General features: G+C 43.4%; 1 protein-coding gene across 1 annotated transcript in view; it reads left to right on the top strand.

The window, feature by feature from the left end:
• WDFY4 (WDFY family member 4) overlaps positions 1-24,813 on the top strand; it is a 265,837-nt gene that overhangs the window by 211,749 nt on the left and 29,275 nt on the right. Inside the window, exons 48-51 of the mRNA XM_025050333.1 lie at positions 11,032-11,074; positions 12,225-12,344; positions 14,503-14,620; positions 16,451-16,560. Coding sequence (XP_024906101.1) covers positions 11,032-11,074; positions 12,225-12,344; positions 14,503-14,620; positions 16,451-16,560 — 391 coding nt within the window. The remainder of the gene's footprint in view (positions 1-11,031; positions 11,075-12,224; positions 12,345-14,502; positions 14,621-16,450; positions 16,561-24,813) is intronic.

Genomic DNA, 24,813 nt, shown 5'->3' on the forward strand with positions numbered 1-24,813 from the left:
TAAAAAAAAATTTGATGGGCAGACATGATCTGGTTTATTTTTCAAATGATAACTGTTATGAGAAGAATCCCCAGGACATGTCAAACCAAGGAGAGCAGGCCAGTGTCTATGTTTCCTCCAAGGTGATCACGACAGGGTTGTGCCCCCTCCTTTCTGATTTCTTCCTGAGACAGGAAGAAACCCAGCCCTGAGGCTGGCGTCAGCCATAGGTTTATACTGGGCTGGTACTCTTCTGTGAATCATGTGCTCTCAACAGGGTCTGGGTTCTACCAGGAAGCTACCATGTGCTGACCCCATAATCTAGCCCACTGAATGGGCAACGATGGGCAGTGGAGAGAGCCCAGACATGGAAGGGAGAGGACCAGGCTGGGTTAGAAGCTGCCTCTGCCATGTGCTCACTGGGGCCATGGCCAAGCCACTTGCTCCTCTTCTCTGTCTACACTTGCCCTGCTGGTCTACACTTGATACCTTGGTGACGTCATTTAATTACAAACATACATTCTTACACACACGCACACACACACACACACACACACACACAGCTCTACTTTGTTTTCAATTACATAAATTCTGTGAAGTCACTCATCCCATCTGTTTAAAACAGATGTGTGTATGTGTGTGTGTGTGTGTGTGTAACAGAGATTTTAAAATATTGAGTATATTTGGGTCAAAAAGAGATATCTGAGAGAGCATTCCCTGAACAAACATAAGAAGGGACCACATACATGGAGGGCCAGAGGTTTGTTGTGAACTAGCCTGGTTCAACTCCTGGCTTCCCACTTCCTCCGAACCTTGGACCAGCTGTGGTTCTTCTCTTAGCCTCAGTTTCTTCAGGTAAAATGCAACAATGTGAGGATTCCATAGGAGAAGCAGCTTGAGGCATCAGAGGTGCTTGGTAAAGGCAAGCTATGGTAATGAGATGGTGGTGGTAGTGATGATTGTGAATTGAAATCCTGATTTGCCTGGTGGGAATTGCAGGTGGAGGAACATTGGAGAGGTGTTTGCTGACATATGGATTAAGCAGGGGTGGGAGTCCTGCTGTCTGAGGCAGCTCCATGCTGTCCTGAGTCCTCTGTGAGCCAGGCAGTGCTACAGTGGTGGTAGAGGCGTAGAGGAGTAGAGGGGTAAGCAGCCTCACGCAGCCATTCTGGTTTCTCTCCAGAGGTGTTGCCTGAGAGCTAACGCCCCTTCCTTGTAGTGAAAACCCCCAGTTAAGCACAGATGACTGTGATATAAAAACCACATAGCCTTTTATGTGTGGGTGATCACAATATGGTGCAATGCGGTGGAGGATATTTATTTGAACAGTGGCTAAATTTTCTCCCTTCAGAGGTGAAGGGCATTGGAAGGACCATGGTCTAGTTTTTAAAGGTATGCTTTAGGTGAAAGTGTGCAAAGGGCAGTTTTATGCTTATTGCTTTATGTAAGACACCTTTCAAAAATGCTCTGACTTGTAACTTTAATTTTTTATCTGTAGATATATTTCCTAATTCAGAGTTCCCTTTCTTCCTTTAGTCTTTATCAGGCTTTTTTGAAGTTATTACTGAAGCATTCAACACTATCACAAATAAGAGAGACCCCTTTTCTGATATCTTGGGCAAATAGATATAACTTGCTAGGAATGGTATGAACTATGGCAATAAAGGCAGCCAGCACTTTGTTTAGGACAGGGCAGCTCCTTAGTGTTTTCCAAATGGGGATAGTGCTCATGTATTAGTATTTTTCTGTTCCTATTGTTGTGTATAAAAGTGCTGTGTATAAAAATAGAAGGCAGGCATGTGGGAAGTGGGGAATGAGGAGGTTTTGAGCCCAATAGAACTGGGCTTCACCCACAGCTTTAGGGCCAGCCTGGTTTTAATCATGAGCTTAGTTTATTGATCTACAAAATGGGCTAGAAAATTGCAGGCTCTATGAAGAGGAAATGAGGTATGTTAAACGACTAGTGTGTGGTGGGTACTCAGTATGAATGGTGATCTGGCTCCTGCAGTCTCTGCCTTTAGCATGGTAGATAATGCTGGTAGATTCATCAAACAGCACCACACTGACCACTTCCCTCAAATTAGCAGCCCCAGGACACTCCCCACTGGTCATTAATCCCAGTTGTAGGACTTGTGGGACAATCTTTGCTGACTTCCAAGCATAAAAGTCTTTGTCACTTTTTAAACACAAATTTTTAATAATAATATTAGTGACAACAAAGTAAAAGTAAATACGATAGTACCTTGTAGATATTGTTATATCTTTATCCACTTTTAACCTCTAAAGCTCACCACACACAGCCTAAGCTACTCATTTGCTCATTCACGCATTCATTCAACAACTTTTTTTAAATTAATTTTTTGTTATGGTGACATTCGTTAATGAAATCCAAAGTTTCAGGTGTACTATTCAATAGTAAGATATATATATATACACATATATATACACACACACACACACACACACACACACACACATATAAACATATATATACATATACATATATATAATGCATTGTGTGTTCACTGCCTAAAGTTAAATTTCTTTCTGTCACCACATATTTGACCCTTTTTACCTTATCTACCTCCCCTCTCCTCTCTCCCAATTGAACAATTTGTATTTGAGTCATTTTATAGGTCAGGTCAGAAGATATGCAGTGAACGAACAGACATTGTATTTCTCATGATACTCCTATTTTAGGAGAAAGCAAATAAAGCAATAAAAAGTAAAACAAACCAAAAGATCACTTCAGTTGGTATAACTGCTCTGCAAAAAATAAAACTTGATGATGTGAAAGGAAACGCCAAGGGTCAAGAAAAGGGTATTGGGACAAGGGAGCTAATTTAAACTGAGATGGTAGGGGAAGTCCTCTCTGAGGTGACGTGTGAGCTGAAACTTGAATACTAAGAAGAGGCCACATGGGAAGATTTGGGGAAGAACATCTCAGAAAGATTCGTACCAAGTGAAAAATCCTCGCAGTAGGGAGGAGCTTGAGGTGTTTAAGGACATGTGGGGGAGCAGGTGCTGCGAGGACTGGGTAGAAGATGAGGGCAGAGAATTGGATGAAAGTTTAGAAGTGTTATCCTGGCTGCTGGGAAGTCAACAGAGATAAATAAGGGAGAGTAAATGAAGACAGGCTGGTTGCAGGCAGGAAAGGAAGGTGGTGTGTACTAAAGGGGTGGGATAGACACAGGAGGACAGTAAATATTCAGGATATGTAGCTGAAGCAGAATTGACAGAACAGTCTTCTGGATTGCATATGTGGGTCAGACAAAGTACAGGAGCAGGCTAAAATTTCTAGTGGGTCTGGTGTTTTCTATATATTCTCACTCTTTTGTATTGAGCACTAACTTTATGTCGAAGTGTGTTATATGCATTATCTCATTTAATCCATCCAGTTCACTCTACAGATAAAGCACTGAGCCTCCAGAGTATGTCCCTTGTCAGAGTCACATGCTAGTCAAGCAGAGCCGGTATTAGCTCAGTTTCCTTGTCTGTGGGCTTAACTGCCATTTGGCTTTTCCATAAAAGTTTGACTTTGCAACATTTGTGATAAATTTGGCTCTCTGGGCTGACAGGGAAGCTCATGACTCATCATGCTTTCTGGCCTCTAGCCTGAACTGAGCCAGATTCTATGGGAACTTTCATCCTAGTCTAGGTCAAGCCCCATTCTTAAGGCTCATTCTTCACCAAAAAGAAAGCACGTGTGTGTTATCAGACTCGGCTCTGGGGTTTGGGATGAGTTCTGTTATGAGAGACTGGTAGAGAGCTTGAAAATTGAAAACTGGTAATGAATCAATTTGGCAATGAACTGAAAGCTGGCAATGGATCATGCAGGAGGGTAGGCCATCATACCCATTTGGAGAGTTGTACACCTTGTGTTCTAGAGAAACTAGGGACGAAGAAATATCTAGCTTTGACTCTCCCATCACCCAGATGATGGGTGGAGGGAAGAACATGGTCACCCTTGCCTCTCCTCAGCATTGCCAGCCAAAAAGCATTGGGCAGCTGTGGGAGATCCTTGGAGCCCCTAAAGGAAGCTGGAGTCATGACACACCAGGTCCTAAAAATCAGTCTCTAGACAACCATGAAGGCTCAAGTGCTCTGCAGAGCAGACAGTGGCTGTCTTAACCTCTCTGCTCCCTTCCAGGCTGAGGCTCAGACCCAGAAGACATGAGCACACCAGCTTGGAGACCAGTCACGGCTCTGTCTTTCTCTAGAAGTGTGACTTTGCACATGTTTCCTAACCTTTCTGACTCCCAATTTCATCACACAAGAGCTAGTATTCAGTATTTGATTCACATAATAGCCACATAGGTCTTAAATGTATTGAGAACCTACTATGCACCAGACTCTTTGCAAAGCAATGATACTACATAATTTTTAACACATTAAAATTAGGTTCCTGCCTTCAGACTGTGTATGGATTTTATTGGTCACCTACTATAGGCCAGTCACTTTACAGGCATTATAAGTAATTCTCATAACCAGCTAATATATTAATTTTTATCTCCACTGGACAGATTTGGCAATATAGGCTCAGAGACGCCAAATAGCTGGTCAAAAATCACACATATCTTTTCTCATTATATCTGTCATGGAAATAGGGACATGAGGCCTGTGTTACTACTGTGTTCCATAAAGAGTCTCTCTTTGCAAGACCCAGTTCCAGTGTTCAGGATAGCTTGTATTTAAAAGGCAGATTGTGCTCCAAAGCCCACCATAGTTAGCAGTAATCAAGTAAAGTCTGCTGAAGTTACCTTTCCAGGCTGGAGCCTCCTGAGTGGACCAGTATCCATACTGCAGTTTCCTTAGAGGGGTAAATGGCCATAGGGAAGAAGCAGTTCAAATGCTAGTCTCTACCTGCTATGGAGCCACAAAATGCTCAAGGAGGCTCAGACTTTATAAAAAGAATTAGAGGTGACCTCAAGGCCCCACAGACTTGCACCGGACCCGTTCCAAGCCTGCCCACAGCCAGGCACCTGAGAATAACCACTGGGTCTTCAGCTAGCTGCCCTTTCTACCCAGGTCTCAGGGCCAGCTTCCTCCTCTCTAAATAATGAATTAGCTCATGTCTGGGTTTGTAAATAAAGCATACTCAAGAGAACCAGCGTTTCCAAAGTTGCTTACTCAAAGGAGGATAGAGAAAAAGCAGAGTTTGAAGTGGTTGTTTGGCAAAGTTAATCTATAAATGCCAGGCCACAACCAGAGAAAAACTTACCCTGACAGTCCCAGTTCTTCCTCCTCAACTGTGAAACTTTGTCACCAGGCAACAGGAGACTCGCCTGGAGTTAATTAGCATAGTCTTAATGCCAGCCTGCAAGGTGAAAGAACACAGTGGCTGAAAGGGTCTCCAGGGTACCCAAACTTCCCAGCAGGCTAGTTTCCTCTGTGTGGCAAGATTCCTGCACGCAGTAGGAGGATAGAAGACAGAGCGGCTTTCCACAGAGACAGCCAGAAGTGGCCGTTGCTAACCGAGAAAAAAGCCATGTTTGCCTCTTTTAAGAAACAAATATCTTACTTCTATAGCACTGAGTTCCATGAGATATCTTCTACTTCCTTGTAATTTGTCCAAATATTTTTTCTGGTCTTTGGTTTTTGAGAACGCTCTTTTATCTGTTTAATTGAATTTAATTATTTCTTGCAATTTTCTCTATCAATATTATGTCAATGCTGACATGTAGTTTCTTAAATCTATATTGAATGAATGTGTAATATTGAATTTGATGGACTTTGCTTTCTCCGTTATTTTCAATTTGGCACTACCATGAATAAGGCTGTAATTAATATATTTGTGCCTGTATAGTCTTTTTGTTCAGATTTCTTTCTTTAAATTAAACTTCTAGAAATTGAGAAAATTGGCAAAAAAGGATAAATATTAAAATTATGCAAATAATAATATTGTAGAAAAATTAGAAATGCATCTATACAAATTAATATTAAAAATACTCTAAATTGCACTACTCAGATAGAAATAGGAAATAAATAAAATAATTAGCAAATAATTTGAAATGCAAAATTAATTCAAGTAGCAAAAATTTTGGAAAGTACAAAAAAGCAAAACAGAATAGTTTTAATTTAAAAATAAAAATATAGTAAATCATTAAATTTGAAATACAGTTAATAATAAAAATTTAAATTCATGAATTTTAAGTACATAAAACAATTATGTACAGGCTTTCCCACTACTATTTTGTTTAATCCAAAACTAAAGTAGGCCATTTAATTTAAACAATAAATGGATTTAAAATAATTACCAAATGATAAGTAGAAAATTTTAAATTACCTGGAATCCTACTACTTAGGGTATTTCTAATTAGAATATTCATAAAAGTGCATAATTTAAATTAGAAAATAAATAATATGAAAATCATAAAATACAGATAAGCAAAAATAAAATCAATATTTTAAGTAAGAAAACACACAAGATAAATACATTTTAAAATGCAGATATGTAAAACCTTATAAAATTAAAGCCACTCAATTTCAGCATCTGGAGGTAACTTCATGTTGCATAACTTTCCAGACTTTCAAAACATGTTCAGCACTATGTTTATGGCCTAGGTGTGTAATAGTAATTTAATTACCTTTCTAATGCTCAATATACATAAAATACTAGTTTGTCAGGTATCTATCTGCCTTCTAATCTAGCCAGAACTAAGATTTTTGTTGTTGTTGCTTTTCGTTTGCTTTTGTTTTCTTTTCCTCTTCAGAGGAAGGAGATTTTCTTTGGAGTTAGGGCCCTGGGTCAAGGTTTGGTCCCTGCAGGTGCTCTGCACAGCCCAATGTGTTGGGAGTTCTTGGGAATCTGCTCTGCGCCAGACCTTGGGGTGGCTCCAGCCAGCTAGTGCAAACTTCCTAGTCTATACCTCACTCCCTCACCCCATGCTTCCATTTCTTCATCTGTAAATGGAGAGAATGGCTTTGTGAAAATTAGGCAACAGGCAAAAAGTCTTTGCAATCTGTAATGCATTAGACAATTATTGTTATTATGTCTAGAGCTGTATGCAAGATTTCTACATGTTAGAGAAATGAACAAAGTCAGGAAGTTGTAACAGAAGGGGTCAAATCAATATCCTGTTAATATAGGGGAAAATTTCTAGTTTGCAAAAATGTCTGTCTCTTTATAGATTTCTATTGACCTATGACCTAGATCTAAAAACTAGGCTAACGTGAATTTGCTTCTGAGGAGAAGAAAAAAGGAGAGAAAGTGTGTTTCTGCGGCCAGTCTCTTGGTTTCTCATGGAAAACTCTGCTTATGCCACAGACTGCCTCCCCAGCATCATTCAACACAATCTGGAACCTAAACTGGAGCCTCATGCAGGTGAAAAGCTGGGCAAGAAGCCAGCAGATATTTGCCTTGTTTTGGGGCAGAGCCCAAACCCCACTAGCAATCACGTTTCTAGTTTGCCTAGATGAGTGACTTTTTCTTCTCATTGTGCTTTATATTTTCTTGACCTCTCTCAGTCCCTCACTAATTCACTTCACCATGTGCTCATAGCTGTCTCAAAAACAGAACACACACAAGAGAATTTGGAGAGGAGGCAGAATTTTCAAATATGTCCACTTTAGCTCAGGAGCCACAGTTCTCCCGTAGGCCCTCTTTGGATGCCTATGGTTGTTTTCTCAGTGCCTAAGGATTAGCCCTAGCCCCCTAGCCCCAGCGGTAAGGAGGAGCATGGGCAGAGACCTCAGATGCCATCCCTTCCTGGGCTAAGAGGGTATGACCTCCAACCAGCTGAGTCCCTTGGCAGAGATCCTTTGGCCTGGCCTAGCCCATCCTCTGAAGGTCCCTTCAGGCTTCTTTGCCAGCCTCTCTAGGGAGGAGGTGATTTGCTAGCCCATGCCTCTGGCTCACTCTGGGGGCGAGGCTCATGGCGGATTGGACTTGTGAGTCAGGTGGAGCTGGTCCAAGGGGGTGGAGTAGGCAACAAGATGATGAGGCAAACCAAGGGCACTGGCGTAAGGAGGGCCCCGAGGCCATGTAACAACATTACTTGAGCTTCTAAAGCACTTCTAGGAGTTGAAGGACATAGAATTGATTAAAATGAAGCAGCATGGATAAAAATCACCCCACCCCTCAAAATAAGTAAGGATTTGAACCCAATGTAGTTGTTGACTACTCGCAAAATTCTGATTGAAGATAGTGTTCTCATCTTTGGAAGTCATCCAGAGGAGCTTAGAGACCTGTCTTGGGGTGGGAGTGGGGTTGATTAGCTGTCCTCTGGGCCCACCATGCTAGGCCACCTTCAGGTTAGGCAGAGTAGCCTCCCCAGTCCTCCCTGAGTTCTTCCGTTCTTCTTGACTCCATCTTAGGTCCCCTTTGGGCTGAACTCCTGTCCTATAGACTCCATAGCAAAGCCTGAGGAGCTCCTCACACTTGTTGTCTATTGGATTGACGGAGCAGGTGATCTGATTGATAGGTGGCACAATTATTCTAAGATCATACAGAAAGATACTCGGCAAGTCTTGACCAGAAGTCAGTCTTCACTCTTACACCACACTCTTCTTCCACTCAGAGTAGGAAAGAATCGACCCTGCTCTGGAACAGCATCAACATCTGCTAGAACTATGCCCACTGAGGAAGCCTGTGTTGGCCTTTCTAGACCCATGATCGCACTTGCACTCCCATCATGCTGGTGTTACAGATATGGTCAGCTGTGTTCGAAGGATGAGGTGACAGCAATTCAGAGTGGTCAAGTGGTGGGGACAGGATTTGGACCCAGATTCTATTGACTCCCAAACCAGTGCTCTTTCCCATGCTGCCTCCCCCAGCCCTCAGAGGGCTTTGGAAAATCAGGAGTCATCTCTGGCACCTTATTTAATCTAAAACTTCCATTATATTGATGGCACAATGTAGTTTGTCAACTCTTAAATGCTTTAATTACCAGACATTTATGAAATCTACATAGACCATTCCAAAAGTTCTGTGATCGCCTTCAGATTAATATGATTTTTTTTTAACTAAAAAATTGAGCTCACCTTTAGTTAGTGTGCTGGCACTGCTGGTAATGACATCCTTTCTGATGGTAACAAAAAGATGGATCTTCCTTGGAGCTCATAGCCGATGAAATGAGGAATGGGATGGTGAAATGCCTTTATCTTTTGCACACCATTCTACCTGGTACAGTGTCACAAAAGATCACAGGTAAAATTCTAGAACCCTTTCTGAAAGGCAAAATGACAGAGGCTGTCTCTCATTTCCTGGACTCTAACAGGCATATTTTACCCCTCTAGTTCCACTCCTCTGTCAAACATCTAAAATGAAGTAGCAAGATAAGAAATTGGTATTTGGTATATGAACTCCACATCCTTGTAGCTCAACTCCACATCCTCAGGAAGGCTCGCTTCACATCCTTTTCAAGGGGGAAAACTCCACGGTCTCCAGCCTCAGTTCTGCCCTTGTTTACAGCCCTCAAAGTGGCCTGCCTTCCAGAACGGGGTAGGTGGCAGGCTCACAGAAAGGGAGAACCAAATCTTCACTTGAGTCTTTGCAAACTAAAGCAAAAAAAATTAACCATGTTTTGCCTTTATTTATTGACATTTGCTTGGATAAAACAGACCAAATAGATAATTTATCTATTGCGGGGAAGAGGTGAATCCCAGTCTGGGAGTTGCTTTCTGTTTGTAGAAAATCTGCCAAGGAAAGAATTGAATGAGGAGGATGGAGACCCTGGGACAGATGATATGACAGCAGTGCTGTGATGGGAGATGAGGTGCTGCTTCTGCTGGGCCATTTGGGCAGCCAGGACTTGTTAGGCAGAGGCCTGAAGGATCCTGGCCCAGTCTATGTGGGTGGAACATAGAAAGCATGTAGGTAGGTCTGTGGGCCCCTGAACAGCACTGAGGCAGAGGGCATGGTTAAAAAGAGGAGACATGATTTGTTTTGGTTTGGTAGAACATCTGAGCAAAGACCCGGTCTTGAGAACAGAAAGAGAGTCTCAAGAAGACAAGGGAAAGAAACAGAACTGGAAAAGTTGCTAAGGGACACCACAGAGGCCAAGGAACTGGCCTCTTCAAATTTCCACTGAGCATTGGGAACACTTCATATGGAGGGGGTCCCTTCCCCACATCCTCCCCAACACTGCATCTTGGTACACTTCTAAATCGTCCCTGCCAGAGTAGTCAAAGGTGTTTTTCCTTTAGTTCAGTTTGTATTTCTTAATTGTCTTTGTAGAAACCTAAATAAGTACAGCTTTGTAAGAGGTCAATTTGGCAATATGTAGCAAACTTGAAAATGCTCAGACTTTTTAGCCCAGTGGTATCTCTGCCAGAAATTTATCTCATGGAGACACTCATGAAGTATCCAGAGATTTATGTCTGAAGGTGGTCATGGAAACATGATTTGTGGAAACAAAGCCACCACAAGGGCCATTTTACATAGTTCTGATCCACTTATACAGTGGTGTCCTGCTGCTGGAGAAGTGAATGCCATGCTGTTAGCCTGTGAAGCAGGATGGAGTCCTGCGTGGATGAGGAAATCCCATTTATCATCAATTAAAAAAAAAAATCCAAAAACTATGTATTGATATGGACAGGAATATTGGAAAAACTTTTCTGAAAACTTAACTGTAGATATTTCTTTAGTGAGAGCAGTAGTTTGGAAACTTATTTTATATTGATGGCCTTCCAATTGTTTGCATTTTTAACTATATACATATATAATACATGTATGTAAATATATTCACATATATTATATTCACAAGGACAAAGAAGGCCAAGATGTATCTGTGAGAAATTCGTGTGGGGTATGAGGCCCCTGAGCCTGCTTCCGGATGTCCCTGGGACTCTCCACAGGCCTCCCTTAAGGCAGCAGCATATTCTGGCATCACATAAGTGTGACAGTGACTGCAAGAACCTAACCTCCAATAGGGTGGGGTAGGGGCAAGAAGAGCTCGGATAATAATCTTGTGTCTGGGAGAGCTACCATGTGTCCTGGGAATCTGTGAGTCTTCTGGATGCCCTGGCCCCACAAAGCCCCAGAAAGTCCCACCTTTTCGCTTGCTCATGCCTTGAAATATTTGGTCACTGCCTTTATTTTCTGTCCTACAGGAGATACCCTGGCTCTGATAAGATGATGCTGCAGAGGTGGCAGGTACAGTGACCCCCTCAGGACTCTGAGTCTGAGGAAACTCTTTGGAAATGCAAATCAGAAAATAGTTGAGGTCCCAGAGATGGAAAAAGAAAGCATGTGGAAGTGTCAGGAGGGATCTTGTTTTTGTTTGTTTGTTTGTTTGTTTATTTTTAATTTACCAAAATGTCCCAAATAATTTAATGAAAAAATCTCGGTGATTAAAGGTAATTCTTGAGTCTTGGAGTCAGAGCTGGGTAGTGTGTGTGTGTGTGTGTGTGTGTGTGTGCGCGCGCACACGTACACATGCCCCAGGTGCACGCAATGCTCCATCATTGAAGGTGTATACATATATATAAATGGTCATAACTCAGGAGGACACAGGCATTCACTGTGGCTCCCAGATGGGATGAGTTGACTTTCAGCCTAGGGCTCTCAGTGAAAGGAAGGGACTCCAAGAGGGCTAGTCTTAGAGATCACATAGCAACAAAAAGTAACTCTTGGTCACTCGGGAGCAGGCCAAGGAAAGGAGAGACCATAGCATGCTGTCCCGCATCAGAGATGATATGGGACTGTACTGGACTGTTCATTCACTAGCTGGCCTTGGTGAACTTTTCCTAGATGCATTCCCTGTCTCCATCCATGACTGTACAACTGAAGACCCTAAGAGTGAGTGTCTTCTCAAAGGAAGGGACAGGGAGAAGAAAGTTCCTGAAGTCTCAGAGGAGGACAGGTCATTCAGTCTACTGGGGAAGGCCTCTTTCTCTGTGACTGTAAAGTCCTCCCAGCTTATTTTTTAAAATCATAACAAGGTCATCAGTAAATTTACCCACAGCATTTGTGCTTTTATTTTAACTAAATTTTGAGTATCACATCTAACAGTTAACACAAACGAGTGCTTTATCCTTGGCTGTGGGCTGCTGAGCTATATATATACTTTCTGGCCAGCTTTGCTTCCAGACTCTATTTGCTTCAGTTCATATTGGAATGAGTGTGGCCTCCCTGAGGTAGCCTGGCTCATGCACAAAGTGCACAAGTAACAACGGAAGTGTGTATTGCCTACTCTCACCTACACAGTGAGGGTCTCCTGCAGAGGGCTAAGAGGTACACCCTAGTGGCCCTCAGGAAGATGCAAAATGTGTTTGGTTTATTTCCAATTTGTCTCTTCTGGTAGAAAAGGGATATCAGCAATTTCGAGTATCTCATGCACCTCAACACCCTGGCCGGGAGGACCTACAATGACTACATGCAGTATCCAGTGTTCCCGTGGGTCCTGGCCGACTACACCTCACAGGTATGGTGTTCACATGCATCCATGCTATGCAGGCATTCTGAGGCTTTCTGACTCTGATAATTCAGTGGTCCTCAACATTTTTGGCACAGGGACCAGTGTTCCTATGAGAATATAATGCCTAATGATCTGAGGTGGAGCTGAGGCAGTGATGCTAGTATTGGGGAGCGGCTGCAAATACAGATAAAGCTTCACTCGCTTGCCTGGCACTCACCTTCTGCTGTGCAGCCTGGTTCCTAACAGGCCATGGACCTGGTACTAGTCAGTGGCCTGGGGATTGGGGAACCCCTGTGACAACCAGAGCACTCTAAACAGCACACAGAGTCTCTGCTGCAAGGTTCAGTCCACCTAGCTGAGGCTGCTCCATGCTCAGTTCCTTGACCTGGAAGAGGCTTCTGAGTCCAGCTGTGTGGGTTCCTGTTCAGCCCCACCTGTGGAAAGGTATTCTTACCTGTGAGATAATCAACATGACTAGGACAATTGCTAACATTTGCCTCAGAGGGCAACTAATGCTCATCTGCTGAGATAACTCCATGGGCCAATACTGGTCCTTCAAGTGAGGTGGGCCATGGAATTTGTTCCTAGAATCAGCACGTATGTTGGGATGTGGGAGGAAAGAGAGAGAAGAGAGAAATACAGAGACACGGAGACACGGAGAACAAACGCTCCTCTGTGGCCCAACTTCAGTAACTGAGATGATGGTCTGTGCCCTGTCCCCAGTATCTGGACTGAGACATGTGGCAATAGGGGAGGCCGATGGCAAGACCAGATAACTCACTTTTTTTGGCTTCTGTCCCTGGACCTCATCAGGCAGTGGAGAGAGGAGGAGGAAAGCTGACACAGCTGGACCAAGGTGACCTCATTCGGGGAAGACTAGGCTATGAAGCAGGACCTGAGGTTCTGGGTGTCTGGAGGTGTGTTAGGCTATGTGTGTAAAGGGCAGAATGTGGCTGGGTCCTGGGTCAGACTAGGCTTGGCCAGTACTGCCTTGGGCTGCTTCAATGGCTGACCTTCAGGATGTGGGAGAGGGGGCCTCAGTCTTATGTGACCTCCTATCTGCACTTAAAGACATTTAACACAGAAAAACTTTTCTCACCAGCCATATGTTGTTTCTCATTGCAGTCATGATCACCTGAAGCTGAGGTATTTCAGAATTGAAACTTGCAATTCTCAGGTTTAACTTACATTTTACAAAGCGCTGGTTTACCAACCCCTTTTGTTTGCCCCAGATATGGTTACTCACCGCATTTAAAAACCGGGAAATTTCTTCTCCAAATCTGGATTTTCAATATCTTTTGGAAAATCAGGAGATTTGGCAAATATGAAGCCCAGTTCTGCCCCAGCAAAATTGGCTGTAGCTGAGTGTATCTCCATACGTGCCAGCACTCAGGGTTCTTAAGAGAGCTTGCTTCCTTTTCTGCTCCACCTGGCTTCTGCAGGCATGAGATGGTGACAGGCCCTACTCCCCAAAACTGTGGTATTCACTGCTAGTGTAAAGGAAGCAGGGTATAAATACCTTCTGCAATGACATGGAAATCCAGAGAACATGTGGCTCCTCCATTATCACACAGAACATCTCTACTAAAAGAAAACATTGAGGGAACCTGGTCTGAAAACGCTTCAGGTCTTCACTGTTGTATATTCTCAAGGGTAGAGGGAGGAGTGTGGTTACATGTCTTCATAGTGCAGAAGGGAGTGGGCCTCCAGAGTTATGAGGCTGTCCCTCTCCTTTCCTTCACAAACAGATGACTTCTCACTTCCTTGAAAATCAGTTTGATTCTAAACAAGGACCCTGAACTTTTGAAGCAAACTGCTCCAGGAGGGCAGTGCCAGGTGCCTCATAGACAACAGGAAATCTTTGGAAAGTCTCTTTTCAATAACTGGTGGTCATGTTCTGATTCGGGTCAACTTGAAACAGGTTCAATGTGAACTCAATCTTTCCCTCCTCTCATTTTCCATCTCCTTCCTATTAAGTCTTTGTGGATCACTGGCTCCAGGGCCATAAAACCCCAGCATGCCTGCTAATCACCAGATGGGGTCAGATGAAATGATAGTAAACCAATAAAGAGAACCATAAAACTAAAGAGCATGGCTCCTGAAGTCTCAATGGGGCACATGAGGGTCTAGGGGAGTTAATTCCAGCTGCACATCTGCCTTCTAGACATTGAACTTGATGAATCCCAAGACTTTCAGGGATCTTTCGAAGCCCATGGGAGCCCAGACTAAGGAAAGAAAGCTGAAATTTATTCAGAGGTTTAAAGAGGTCGAGAAGACTGAAGGTGAGTAGGTCCCAGCTTGATTTTTGCCTGCAATGTTCGTCTGAATGCCTAAAAATCATAGCTGATGATTATTTAGGCCATCACCTAGCCTACAAATAGTTACACTTGAATACAGAACTCCCTCATCCAGTGATCTACACCCTGGCTGTATGTAAGAATCATCTGGAGAACTTTTAAAAGATACTGATGTCCAGGCCCCATCTCTGGAAATTCTGATTTAAATAAGTCTGTGGTGAGGTGCAGCTAGGTGATTCCAACATGCAACCGGTACTGAAAGCTATCATCCTAAGATATCATACCTCCATATCTAGGAGCAAGAAAGGCAGAGAGAAGTAACATGTGTTCAGTGCCTTCTATATTTTAGGCACAGGCAAACCTGCATTCATATGTACAATGGTCCTTTTCACAGAGGACACTGAAACTCTGAGTTCAAGCAACTTGTCTGAGATCATAGCCTCTAAGTGGCAGAGCCTACATTTGTGTGGTTCTAGAATCTAATTCTCAAACTTTGTTCATCTGCATATCACCATTACAAATTTTGCCCATTTGCATGCCTCCTGTGCTCTTTTTGCCTTAATGGTTTTCTTTGGGTTTATTCACTTCTTAAACTTTAATGAATTTAAAAAGTTTTCTATCATGCATTTGATGCTAGCTGTATTGGTTTTCTCAAACACTAGGAAATAAACATATAACTATTAAAATAAGGAAATCCATCAATGAACCATGAAAACTTCCCCCACGAACCAGAGGTAGCACACTTCAGGAAGGCTCACTGGGCCCGGAGTCCTTGCCTTTGGTGTGTGGAGGTTCTCGGCAGGATAAGCAGGCTCCTGCTGCATCCCAAGCAGCCCCAGGAGGCCACATGGCCTCTGCCAAGGGCCCTGCCTCCCACTTGTGGTGCAGATGGGAGGAGGTGGGAGGGTTGGGCAGGCCCTCCTTACCCTGATATCTCCTCCGGAGGCTAAAGTTTAATCAATATGACCTCTCTCAGTCCTTTGCTCTTCCTCCGGCTGCCGGGCATTGCTGGGTCCTTTTCACAGACACAGGCCAGAGGAGCATTAGATCTCACCAGCTGTGCCCCAGCCAGGGCCCTTTTTGGCACCATCCTCTTCCATCTTAACCCAAATGTGCATTAGAGTTTCACCTTGAATTTTAGCCCTTGTACAAATATATCTAACCACGTCCCAAACAATTCTGATGTAAAGGACTCCTGCAGGACACGAGGGCGGGCTTTAGGCTGAGTATGGGGCTGGCTGTCAGGAAGCTGACTAAACAAATATTTGGAGCAGCTGGCTCAGGCCTCTGCTGACTGTGCTGCTTGCCAGCTCTGCCACTCACTGCTGGCATAAGCAAGTCTCTGATTTGCTCTGGTCTTCATTGTGAGATGGAGATAATGAATAGCATCAACTCACATGTGAACTCGGAGAGAATGACAGAGGGCACACAGCAGACGCAATGCTCTACAGGTGGCAGCATCACTCATATTCTCTGCTGGAATGATCTGGCCGTGGTGCTGCTTCTGCCTCCGTGCTCCAGCTCCACCAGACCCCAGATGCAGAAAAATGGAGAAGTTTATGCCTCTGCCAACAGTGGTCCAGTTCCCTCTGGAAATGAGGAAATTCATGTCCTCACTTTCTGGGATGGCCCTGAGTTAGCAAGCCTCCCCTTCTCTGCTCTGTGAGCAGAACACCAAGGTTCTATTGGCCTGCAGGTTCTCTCTAAAGCAGGGCTCATCGTTGTTGCTTGTGCTTGAGCAGTATATAGTCTGAGTATCGGCCGCCTATCCCAGGACAGGTGGGAAAAACACCCAAGCATGTCCTTTTATTACAGGAGACATGACTGTCCAGTGCCACTACTGTACTCACTATTCCTCGGCCATCATTGTTGCCTCCTACCTGGTCCGGATGCCACCCTTCACCCAGGCCTTCTGCTGTCTGCAGGTGAGCTCCCCACCTTACCCTTCCCCCAACCCTTGCACATACACAGCCGTATCTCACAGACTAAGAGCTGGGCTTAGATGAGGTAGGGACCCCCATGCTAGAAATCCAGTCTTCAGCCAGTGATTCCCACTTGATGCTGGCTCCAGGATTCTGGTCCACACAGCCAAGTCAGGCTGCTTTTTATCAGTTATACCTGTATGTCTGCTCCACAGTCCTGCAAAAAAGACTCTAAAATATAAGAAATGAGAGATATGGGAGGAGAAATTTAACATAAATAGGTTTTAGTAGAAAAGCAAAAGCAGGAGGTTTGAAGATTTCCTTGAAGGTAGGTGGTCAAAGATTATAAAAATAAACACGAAGAAGGAAAAGTGAAAAGACTATCACTTGTGACATCAGAATACATAAAGCTATCCTAAATATAAGCTGAGAGGCTTAAAAGGGCAAACAAAATATATGAATACTGAAATGAACAGCTAAACAAGAGAAAGAAACTAATCAACTTGCCCACACATAAACTAACAGACCATCATGCCAGCTTAGGATTGCCAGATTTCACAAATGAAACTACAGGACACCCATGTAAATTTGAATTTCAGATAAATAATGATTTATACTAAAAAAAAAAATGTTGTTTATCTGAAATTCAAGTTTAGCTTGGCCTCCCATGAGCTGGAAGTGAGCAAGTCTGACTCGGCGTGGACAATAGTGTCCAAGGCATGTAGGATTGCTGGGACAATGTCCCTCATGGGCAGCAGAGAATTTTTTTTCCTCTTCCCCTTCTAACGTTATCCCTGGGATCTTGCTTCTTAGATTACCCCAGGGATACAGCTTTTGACTGCGGGGGGCCATTGGGTAGCCCAGCTGCAGCCAGCTGGCTTGGCCAACTCCACAGCAAATATAGCACATGACCCAAGTTTAGGGCCTGATTTGATTCAGGCCTTGCAAAGGTCCTAGGGAGAGGAAGGCATGATCATGGTGGGTAGCAGGCCACATAATATGGACTTGTTCTGACAGCAAAGCTTCATCAAGAAAAAACATGAATGCCCCAGGATTCGTGTTTTTTGGTCTGACCTCGTCCGCAAGGTCACTCTTTGTGGTCAGTCATCTGAATGACCTTGACTCCCAGAGAATCAAGGTCAGCACTAAAGCCGACGCCTGGGTCTGTACTCTTCAGCACGAATGCCAACTCCTATGTTCTGGGCAGGAATGGGTAGGCAAGTTCAAGGTGCTTTCTCCAATGAGCAAAAACCCTCCTATGTTCTGTTTCTTGGCAGTCTTCTCTCTCCTTAACAGCATAGCTTGTCTAGACATTGTATAACCCCTCTCCCTGGAAATTCACTCAAAAATAATAAGTGTGCTTCCCCTGAGCCTTTCTCAGGCAACAAGCATTTCAAGTAAGTTTGGTTTGGAACACAATTGGTCCCAGAGCTGTACCCTGTGCCAGGAAACACATCCAGATGTTACTCATTAATCCACAAGAAACGATGATCACTGTTGATGATGAGGGTGATGCATTTTGTAACAACTTGCCATCTAGGGAGTTCTAGAGGCCCCTTAGTCTAATGCATTAAAGCTTATCTCTACCTGTTACTCAGGGTCCTCTCACATAAAGAGGGAACGTAATGAAATAGAAACAGCATCAGCCACAAGATTTATAGCCAAGCTCTGCCACTCAATAGATACAAGATATTCTACAAGTTATTTTACCCTAGGAAATGGGAGTTAATTATGCACATTTCACCAGGCTGTTGAGATTAAATGAGAAAATGTGAGTAAAGCCCCTAACTCAGGACTGGACACTATATAGTGATCAATCATTGTCGGTTCTCTTCTTCCCCCTACAATCAGCCAGATCTAATCTGAGCAGTCCTTAATTCGTTCAAGCTGGACACCCTGGTTTAAATGAATTCAGATAGTCTGGACTTTGTTGGAGCATTCTAAGGTGGTGTGAGCCAGATAAAACGGATTTGCTGCGGACTCAGAAGGATATTGGGTTAAAGCTACTTTGAAACTAGTCACAACTAGTTTGAGCTTATTTTAGTCAGTTTGGTCAATTGGTGACCAGACCCAGCTGGTTTGAGATGGTCTAAACCAGTGTGAGATGGTCAGAGCCAATTTTATATGCTTTTAGGCGGCACAACTACAGCCTTTAGCTTGAGCCTTTGTCTTCCATATTGAAGTCTGATGTGACTCCATTTTTTCCAGGTTCAAATCTACCTGTGGCATATTGACCCTGCTGACTTACACTGAGTGTGCTTCTGAATTTATTTCACTTACTTTTAACTGGCTTTTCCAGTGGGTCACAACTGGTCCAAGCATTTAGAACCAGCAGAGGAACCAACAGTCTTCTGCTTTTTCCTTAGAATAAAAGATGAATTTTAGCTCTCAAAGGAATGGGTACAAAGGCTACATTTGTACCCATGCCTGGCTCTCCTTTGGGAGTCCTGGAGTCTTCACAGACCGCTTTAGGAATGTTCTGGCATCATCCTGAACTCAAGCTCTTCCCTCAGTCTCATCCTGCCTCCTAGGAAGCAGGGCCAGGAAACAGAGACCTTTGATTTACCTTGTCTGGTGACAAGGAGAAAAGCCTCTATATTCTCATTAGCCCAAAACTTCCAACCCCGACATGGATCATGGAGTGGGGAAGGGGTGGAGAGGGTACAGAATCCAGGCAGTAGGGTCCCCCTCATTTATTTGAAGAGCAGGGAAGTGAAAATGTCAGTAGTTCCCAAGCCAGGTGTACATGTAAGCATCGGCATAACAAAATGCATGCTTTTGCATTCTGCATTAAGCAGACTCTGCCTCTTGCCTACTAACATGAATAAGCCAGAGTAAGTTCTCTGAAGGATGGTTTGGTCATGGAAATACATTCAACGTGGAGAGTTGTGTGCCTTTGTGGTGCACCTAGTATGCGCTGATGCACTGTTGAGATGCAGGGACAGCTTTCTTTGGGATCTGCGGCCTGCCCACAGAGAATCATGTAGAGAGATGTGGTCAACATGAGGGACCTAAGAACTGCAATGTGTCATATTCTGATTCCTGGTTTTCAGGTGTGCTTTGTTCCCTTCACATTTAAATTTTATTAAGTTTGGGCCAGTCTCAGAATTGATGCATACTTCTATTATTGTGTGTGGTTGCTTTTCTGCTTAAACTTGTTATTGCAATGATAGACTCTTACAATCCAGAAAATATGATTTACATGTAGAGTGACATGAGTAGGTGATACATGCAGGCAGTGTGAGCCAAGCACTAGTTGGCTATGAGCTCTGTTACCTCCACTCCCTTGGAGGTGTGAGACTCCTGGCTGCCGGGGCCAGGGGCTTGCATCCCAGGATGCTGTAATTCTCAGGAACCTCACCTGCCTGGAGGAGCCAGTATCTGCGAGCAACCAGGAGGCCATGCCACTGCTGGGGCCACAGCCCAGGCCCCTCTTTCTGCCCCAGTAAGAACACTGGTTGCTCTAAGGCCTGAGCTCAGACTCAGCCTGGGCAGGGCAGAGTGAGGCAGCCAGCGCCCCATCAAGGGCATGCACAATGGTGCTGTTGTTGCTGCGGCTGCATTTAATAAGGAGCTGAAATAAAGTACTGTGTTAATTAAGTCACAGCCCGTGTGAAGTCAGCTGTTACCAGCAGTGAGGAAGGATTTCCTGAACCACCTGAGGCGAGATAGCTGGTTTTTGTGTAAGACATTTGCTAACTGCAGAGAAAGCTGAGAGCCGTGGGTTGCTCCTGGCCAGCCCAGGCTGTTCACCTTGGAGCTCAGTGGTTCAGGCCCAAGTCTAAGGCAGAGTTGTGTCCAAAATAAAGGTATAATTATCACTATGCTGACTCAAGGAAGAGTGATTAAAAAAAAAAAAAAGGCATGTGTAATAGAGTCAGGCAGACCTGGGACAAAGTCCTGGCTCTAGAACTTTCTAACTGGCAGTGTTAAATAACTGAGTCTCAGTTTCTTCGGATCAGTGGCTAGTAAGTTTTAAGTGAGATACAACAAGGGAACTGTTTGGCTGTTTCTAGTGCTCCATATATGTCCACTCTCCACCCCTTAAGAGTAGGCAGCATGTTTTTCAAAATGCCTTTGTGGGTTTTATTTGTTGAGTAATAGGCCACATCCTACAGGAAGGTAAGCTAATGGCTTTTCTGGGGTCAGCCTGTCTGCAAGTGAGAACAAGACTGATGAGCCAGCTGCACTGGTCCATGAGCTTCCCAAACCTGATATCAGACCCACCACTCTTAGCTTACTAAGTAGAGTGTTAGAGGAATCTGGCAGAAAGCCAAGTCAAACTCTCTCAGCTGCAGACATTTGCCCCTTCACTTCTTTGGTGGTATTGTGGCCTCAAAACTCTCCTGACGATGTACGCACAATTTCCCTTCCCATCACACAGGCATTTGGATTCTCCGCCCCTCCCACTTCTGTTGCAGGACCCCACCCTTCCTCACTTCCCCCCATATCCCACCTTCTACTTCCAATAACTTCTAAATCCTTTTCCTTTTTTGAGCCCCTGGTTACCTTTCCCATGCACACTGAGATTGGGGCCGACATTCAGGGTTGCTCCCCAGTTCCTAGTCTGTAACAGGAAAGGGACATAGGGGCTAGGCTCATTCTGCACCTCTTCCTGTGTGCCTAGCACTATGAGGTACATCATATATGTACGCATATACATGCACACTCTCACACTCACCCAACACTCTGACTCACCCACACTCATGCACCCTCATTCTCATTCACTCACCGACACTCACATACTCACACACGCATTGTTATCATACCCACAACAGTCATCCAGGTTTGGTTTGCAGAGGAGGCCACGGGAGGTTATAAGGATTAAGAAACTCACTAGAGTTCATATTGCAAGTTGGCTTAGTTCCAAAGCTAAGGTGCACACAGCTTCTTTGATGAACAAAGGACAGCAGCTTAGATCAACTGATGTATCGATACACAGGGTGGATTGTTTACACAGGATACTTTTAAATTATTGGAAAGACTATCTCTCATGACAGTGGATTGTCAGCCCACTCATAAAACCAATCCCATTATTTGGATGGGGCAGTGGGTTGATTTGGGTAAGACCCACCTGAAAGGAAGAATAGACTCCCTAGCACATATTATAAAACTATCTACACGTTTAAGTGTCTTTGAGCACATGTAGTTATTGAACTTCCTGTGACCGTGGGTCAAGAACTGTACTTTTTTTTTTTTTAACATAGTTTCCTATCCATATTGGATAGGGGTTTAAGAATATGGCAATTGAAATGCTTATCCAGGGACACAGGTGCACATAGATTTTGTCCTCATGAAAAGAGTAGTGCCCTTGATATAGAACACTCCTTTCAAGGGTGTTTCTAGTTTTAATCAATATACTATAATTATGGAATTTTCTCATATTTTAACTCTTGTCAACATTCAGCAACAGATCTTGTTGGTCACATCTTCTCTCATTATTTTGCTTTTAATTTTGATTCATCTCTTAACAAAATCAAGCACTTCGAAGTATTTTAATTAAGGAAGAATACCTAGGGTTATATTATTGTTGAGCCCTTAAATATTCAGAATATCTTTCTGGAGTCTTTACAAATGAGTGACATCTTCTTAGCTGGGCCTACAATCCAATGACTGTAACCTTTGCCTCAGAAATCTCCAAGAAGAGGCTGTTCCTTTGTTGATAATAATAACCTTGCTAATTTTTTTCTGGTCTGTTTGAATACACATAGCATTCATTTTTCTTCATATTCAAGAATATCTGCAGAATAGATGCAGGCATAGATCTTGATTCAGTAATTCTCTCTTATCACTTTGTTTCCATCCAATCTCTAGATTTAATTTCGTGGTTTTATTTTATTTTGGATTTTCCTTATGGATGAGCTCTGTAAAGCTTAATTGGGCCTCTCTGCCTCATTCCTTCTCTCCCTTCCTTCTTTCTACCATCTCCTCCTTTTCTCCTTCCTTCCCTTCCTGAGAATCTAGTCCTGGCAAGGACTCACTCATGGCAGCCACCATAATTTGTGTCCACCCACAGACTTACAAGACAACTATAAAGCAGCTCCACTTTCCTTCTAGGGAACTGGCATTTCTTTTGTCTTGCAGAAGTGAGAAAACCCATTAATTTTGAAACAAATGTATGCAAATACATTTATTAATATAGGAAATAGGAAAATCAGTTATTGCTTCCTTTATAAATAATACAGGCTTAAGTTTTAAAGATATTACTTTTGCTAAAATACATTAGACAGCTGTGAAAAAAATAACATTTTTCTTTGTGGTAATATCTTTAACCAGATTTGTAGCACTAACAATATTTCCTATGTATATATTATTTTTATTTAATACAGGTAATCTTTTTATTACCAAATCATATTGTTTCTCAAGAGATTACCATCAGCATTCATAAAAGCTGCAAAAAGAAAACAGGATGATGAGGAGGCATCAATCTCTCGCGGATGTAAGGCTCAGGCTGCAGATTAAATATACAAAGCTCTTAATACATTTAAATGAGCGACTCATTAGGTACAGATTTATTTAGAAATATTCTTCCTCCATTTTGTTTCCATTTCAATTTGAATCTGATGGTAGAACTCATTCTCTAATATCAACCAAGAGCAAAGCGACCTTGGATAAAAGCTACATCTTTAAGCTGCCATTTATTGTTTGGCTGCAAACCCATGGGTAACTGGGTCTCTTGGTGTCCCTGTCTCTGTGCAGAGAGTGACCCATGGATCTCACTGGATCCTCAAATCTGGCTTGGAAAATTGATCAGCCTGCCACAACGCCCTGGTGTGGCCTACCTCAGGTGTGTGGCAGGTTCTTCCTTCTCAGAAAGCTGAATGTTCTTGGCCTATACATAATCTGTAAGTTTACCCAGGCTCAGGGGTTCCCCCCAGTAAACTGACACAAGACAAGGTATGGCCTTTGGAGTTGTAACCATGGATATAACCCCAGTCCTGCAACTCATTGCTTTAGGAAAATCAGTAAACTTTGAGGAGCATGTTTCTAGTCTGCAAAATGGAAGTATTAATTCTTTCTTAATGCACCTGCTGTGAAGACTAAGAGAGAGTATCTATATATGTATAACATGCTAACATAGAATAGACTTGCCAAGAGAAGGCTCTTGCCTTTTTTACCCTTCATCCTCTGTGCAGCTGCCCAAAGCTTCCTTAGGTAAATGCTAACAGGAAACTTCAGTCATCTGAAAAGTAAAGGAAGCTAACAGAAGCGAAAGAGGGACTGGCATTCTGGGTTCTAACCCTCTGTTCGTGGGGCCACATGTGCACTGCAGAAATTGACAGAAAGAAAGTCCTGGTTGAACAAAGGTCTGACCTTAATGCGGACAAGTGAACTATTGAATCCCAGGCAGAAAGGTATTCCTCGGATGTCTCTAAACTTAAGTAGACCCAAAACCTAGTTTCAGAAAATCTTTCCTGAAGTCCCTCTGCCCTCAGCATCTTCATTCCTTCAACTGGGACCTTTCTGCCCCCTCTGATTCCCAAGATAGCTTCATGAATGAGAAGAACAAGGAATCAAAAGAAAGAATTTGCCTTAAATCTTACCTGGTACAATTGTAGCTGCCAAGCTCAGGACTGCATTAAGCCACCTGTGGAAATGGGCCTTGGAATTAAGGCTGGCTTTGGCTGGTGTTGCAGACATCTTATCTTCATATATCAGCTTCCTATCCCTTGAATGCTGGTGTGCCTCCAGCTCTCCATCCTCAGGCTTTCTCTTCTCAAGGCTGCTGTGTTAGATGTCACCATGCTAGGTTACATGACCCTGACTTGACTTGCTTTCTTACACCTCTGCTCCTGACCGAAGGCTTCCTTCTGTTCAGAACACTGTTCTGTCTTCTCTGTCAGCAGGCTTGCAGACCCAGCAGGGGTGTACTTCTCCGGGAAACATTCCCCAACCCCTTCATAGAATATCTGACCCACTCTCGGTCCTGAAAGAATGGTTTATTAGACCCTGTCTTTGTGTCTGATTCAAGGCTACCCTTCAGCAAATTTGAGGAATGGTCAGACAAATAACCATGTTTCTGATCTGATCCTTTTATTTCATTATTATTATCCATGCATCTTCTGTGCAAGCTCTCAGTGCAAGGTTCCAGAGAAAGTTTGAGTGAATAGATGCTTGAATAAACCATCACATGCACTCATGGACTGATGAATGAATATGTGTGGGAGTGAATGAAAAGTTCTAATGGCAGAACCCATGCCTCAGCAACAGAATAGATGAGTGGAGGCCCGTACAAGCAGTCCCTGCACGTCCTGA

This window comes from Pteropus alecto, unplaced genomic scaffold, assembly GCF_000325575.1.
Source record: "Pteropus alecto unplaced genomic scaffold, ASM32557v1 scaffold287, whole genome shotgun sequence".
Classification (NCBI taxonomy): domain Eukaryota; kingdom Metazoa; phylum Chordata; class Mammalia; order Chiroptera; family Pteropodidae; genus Pteropus; species Pteropus alecto.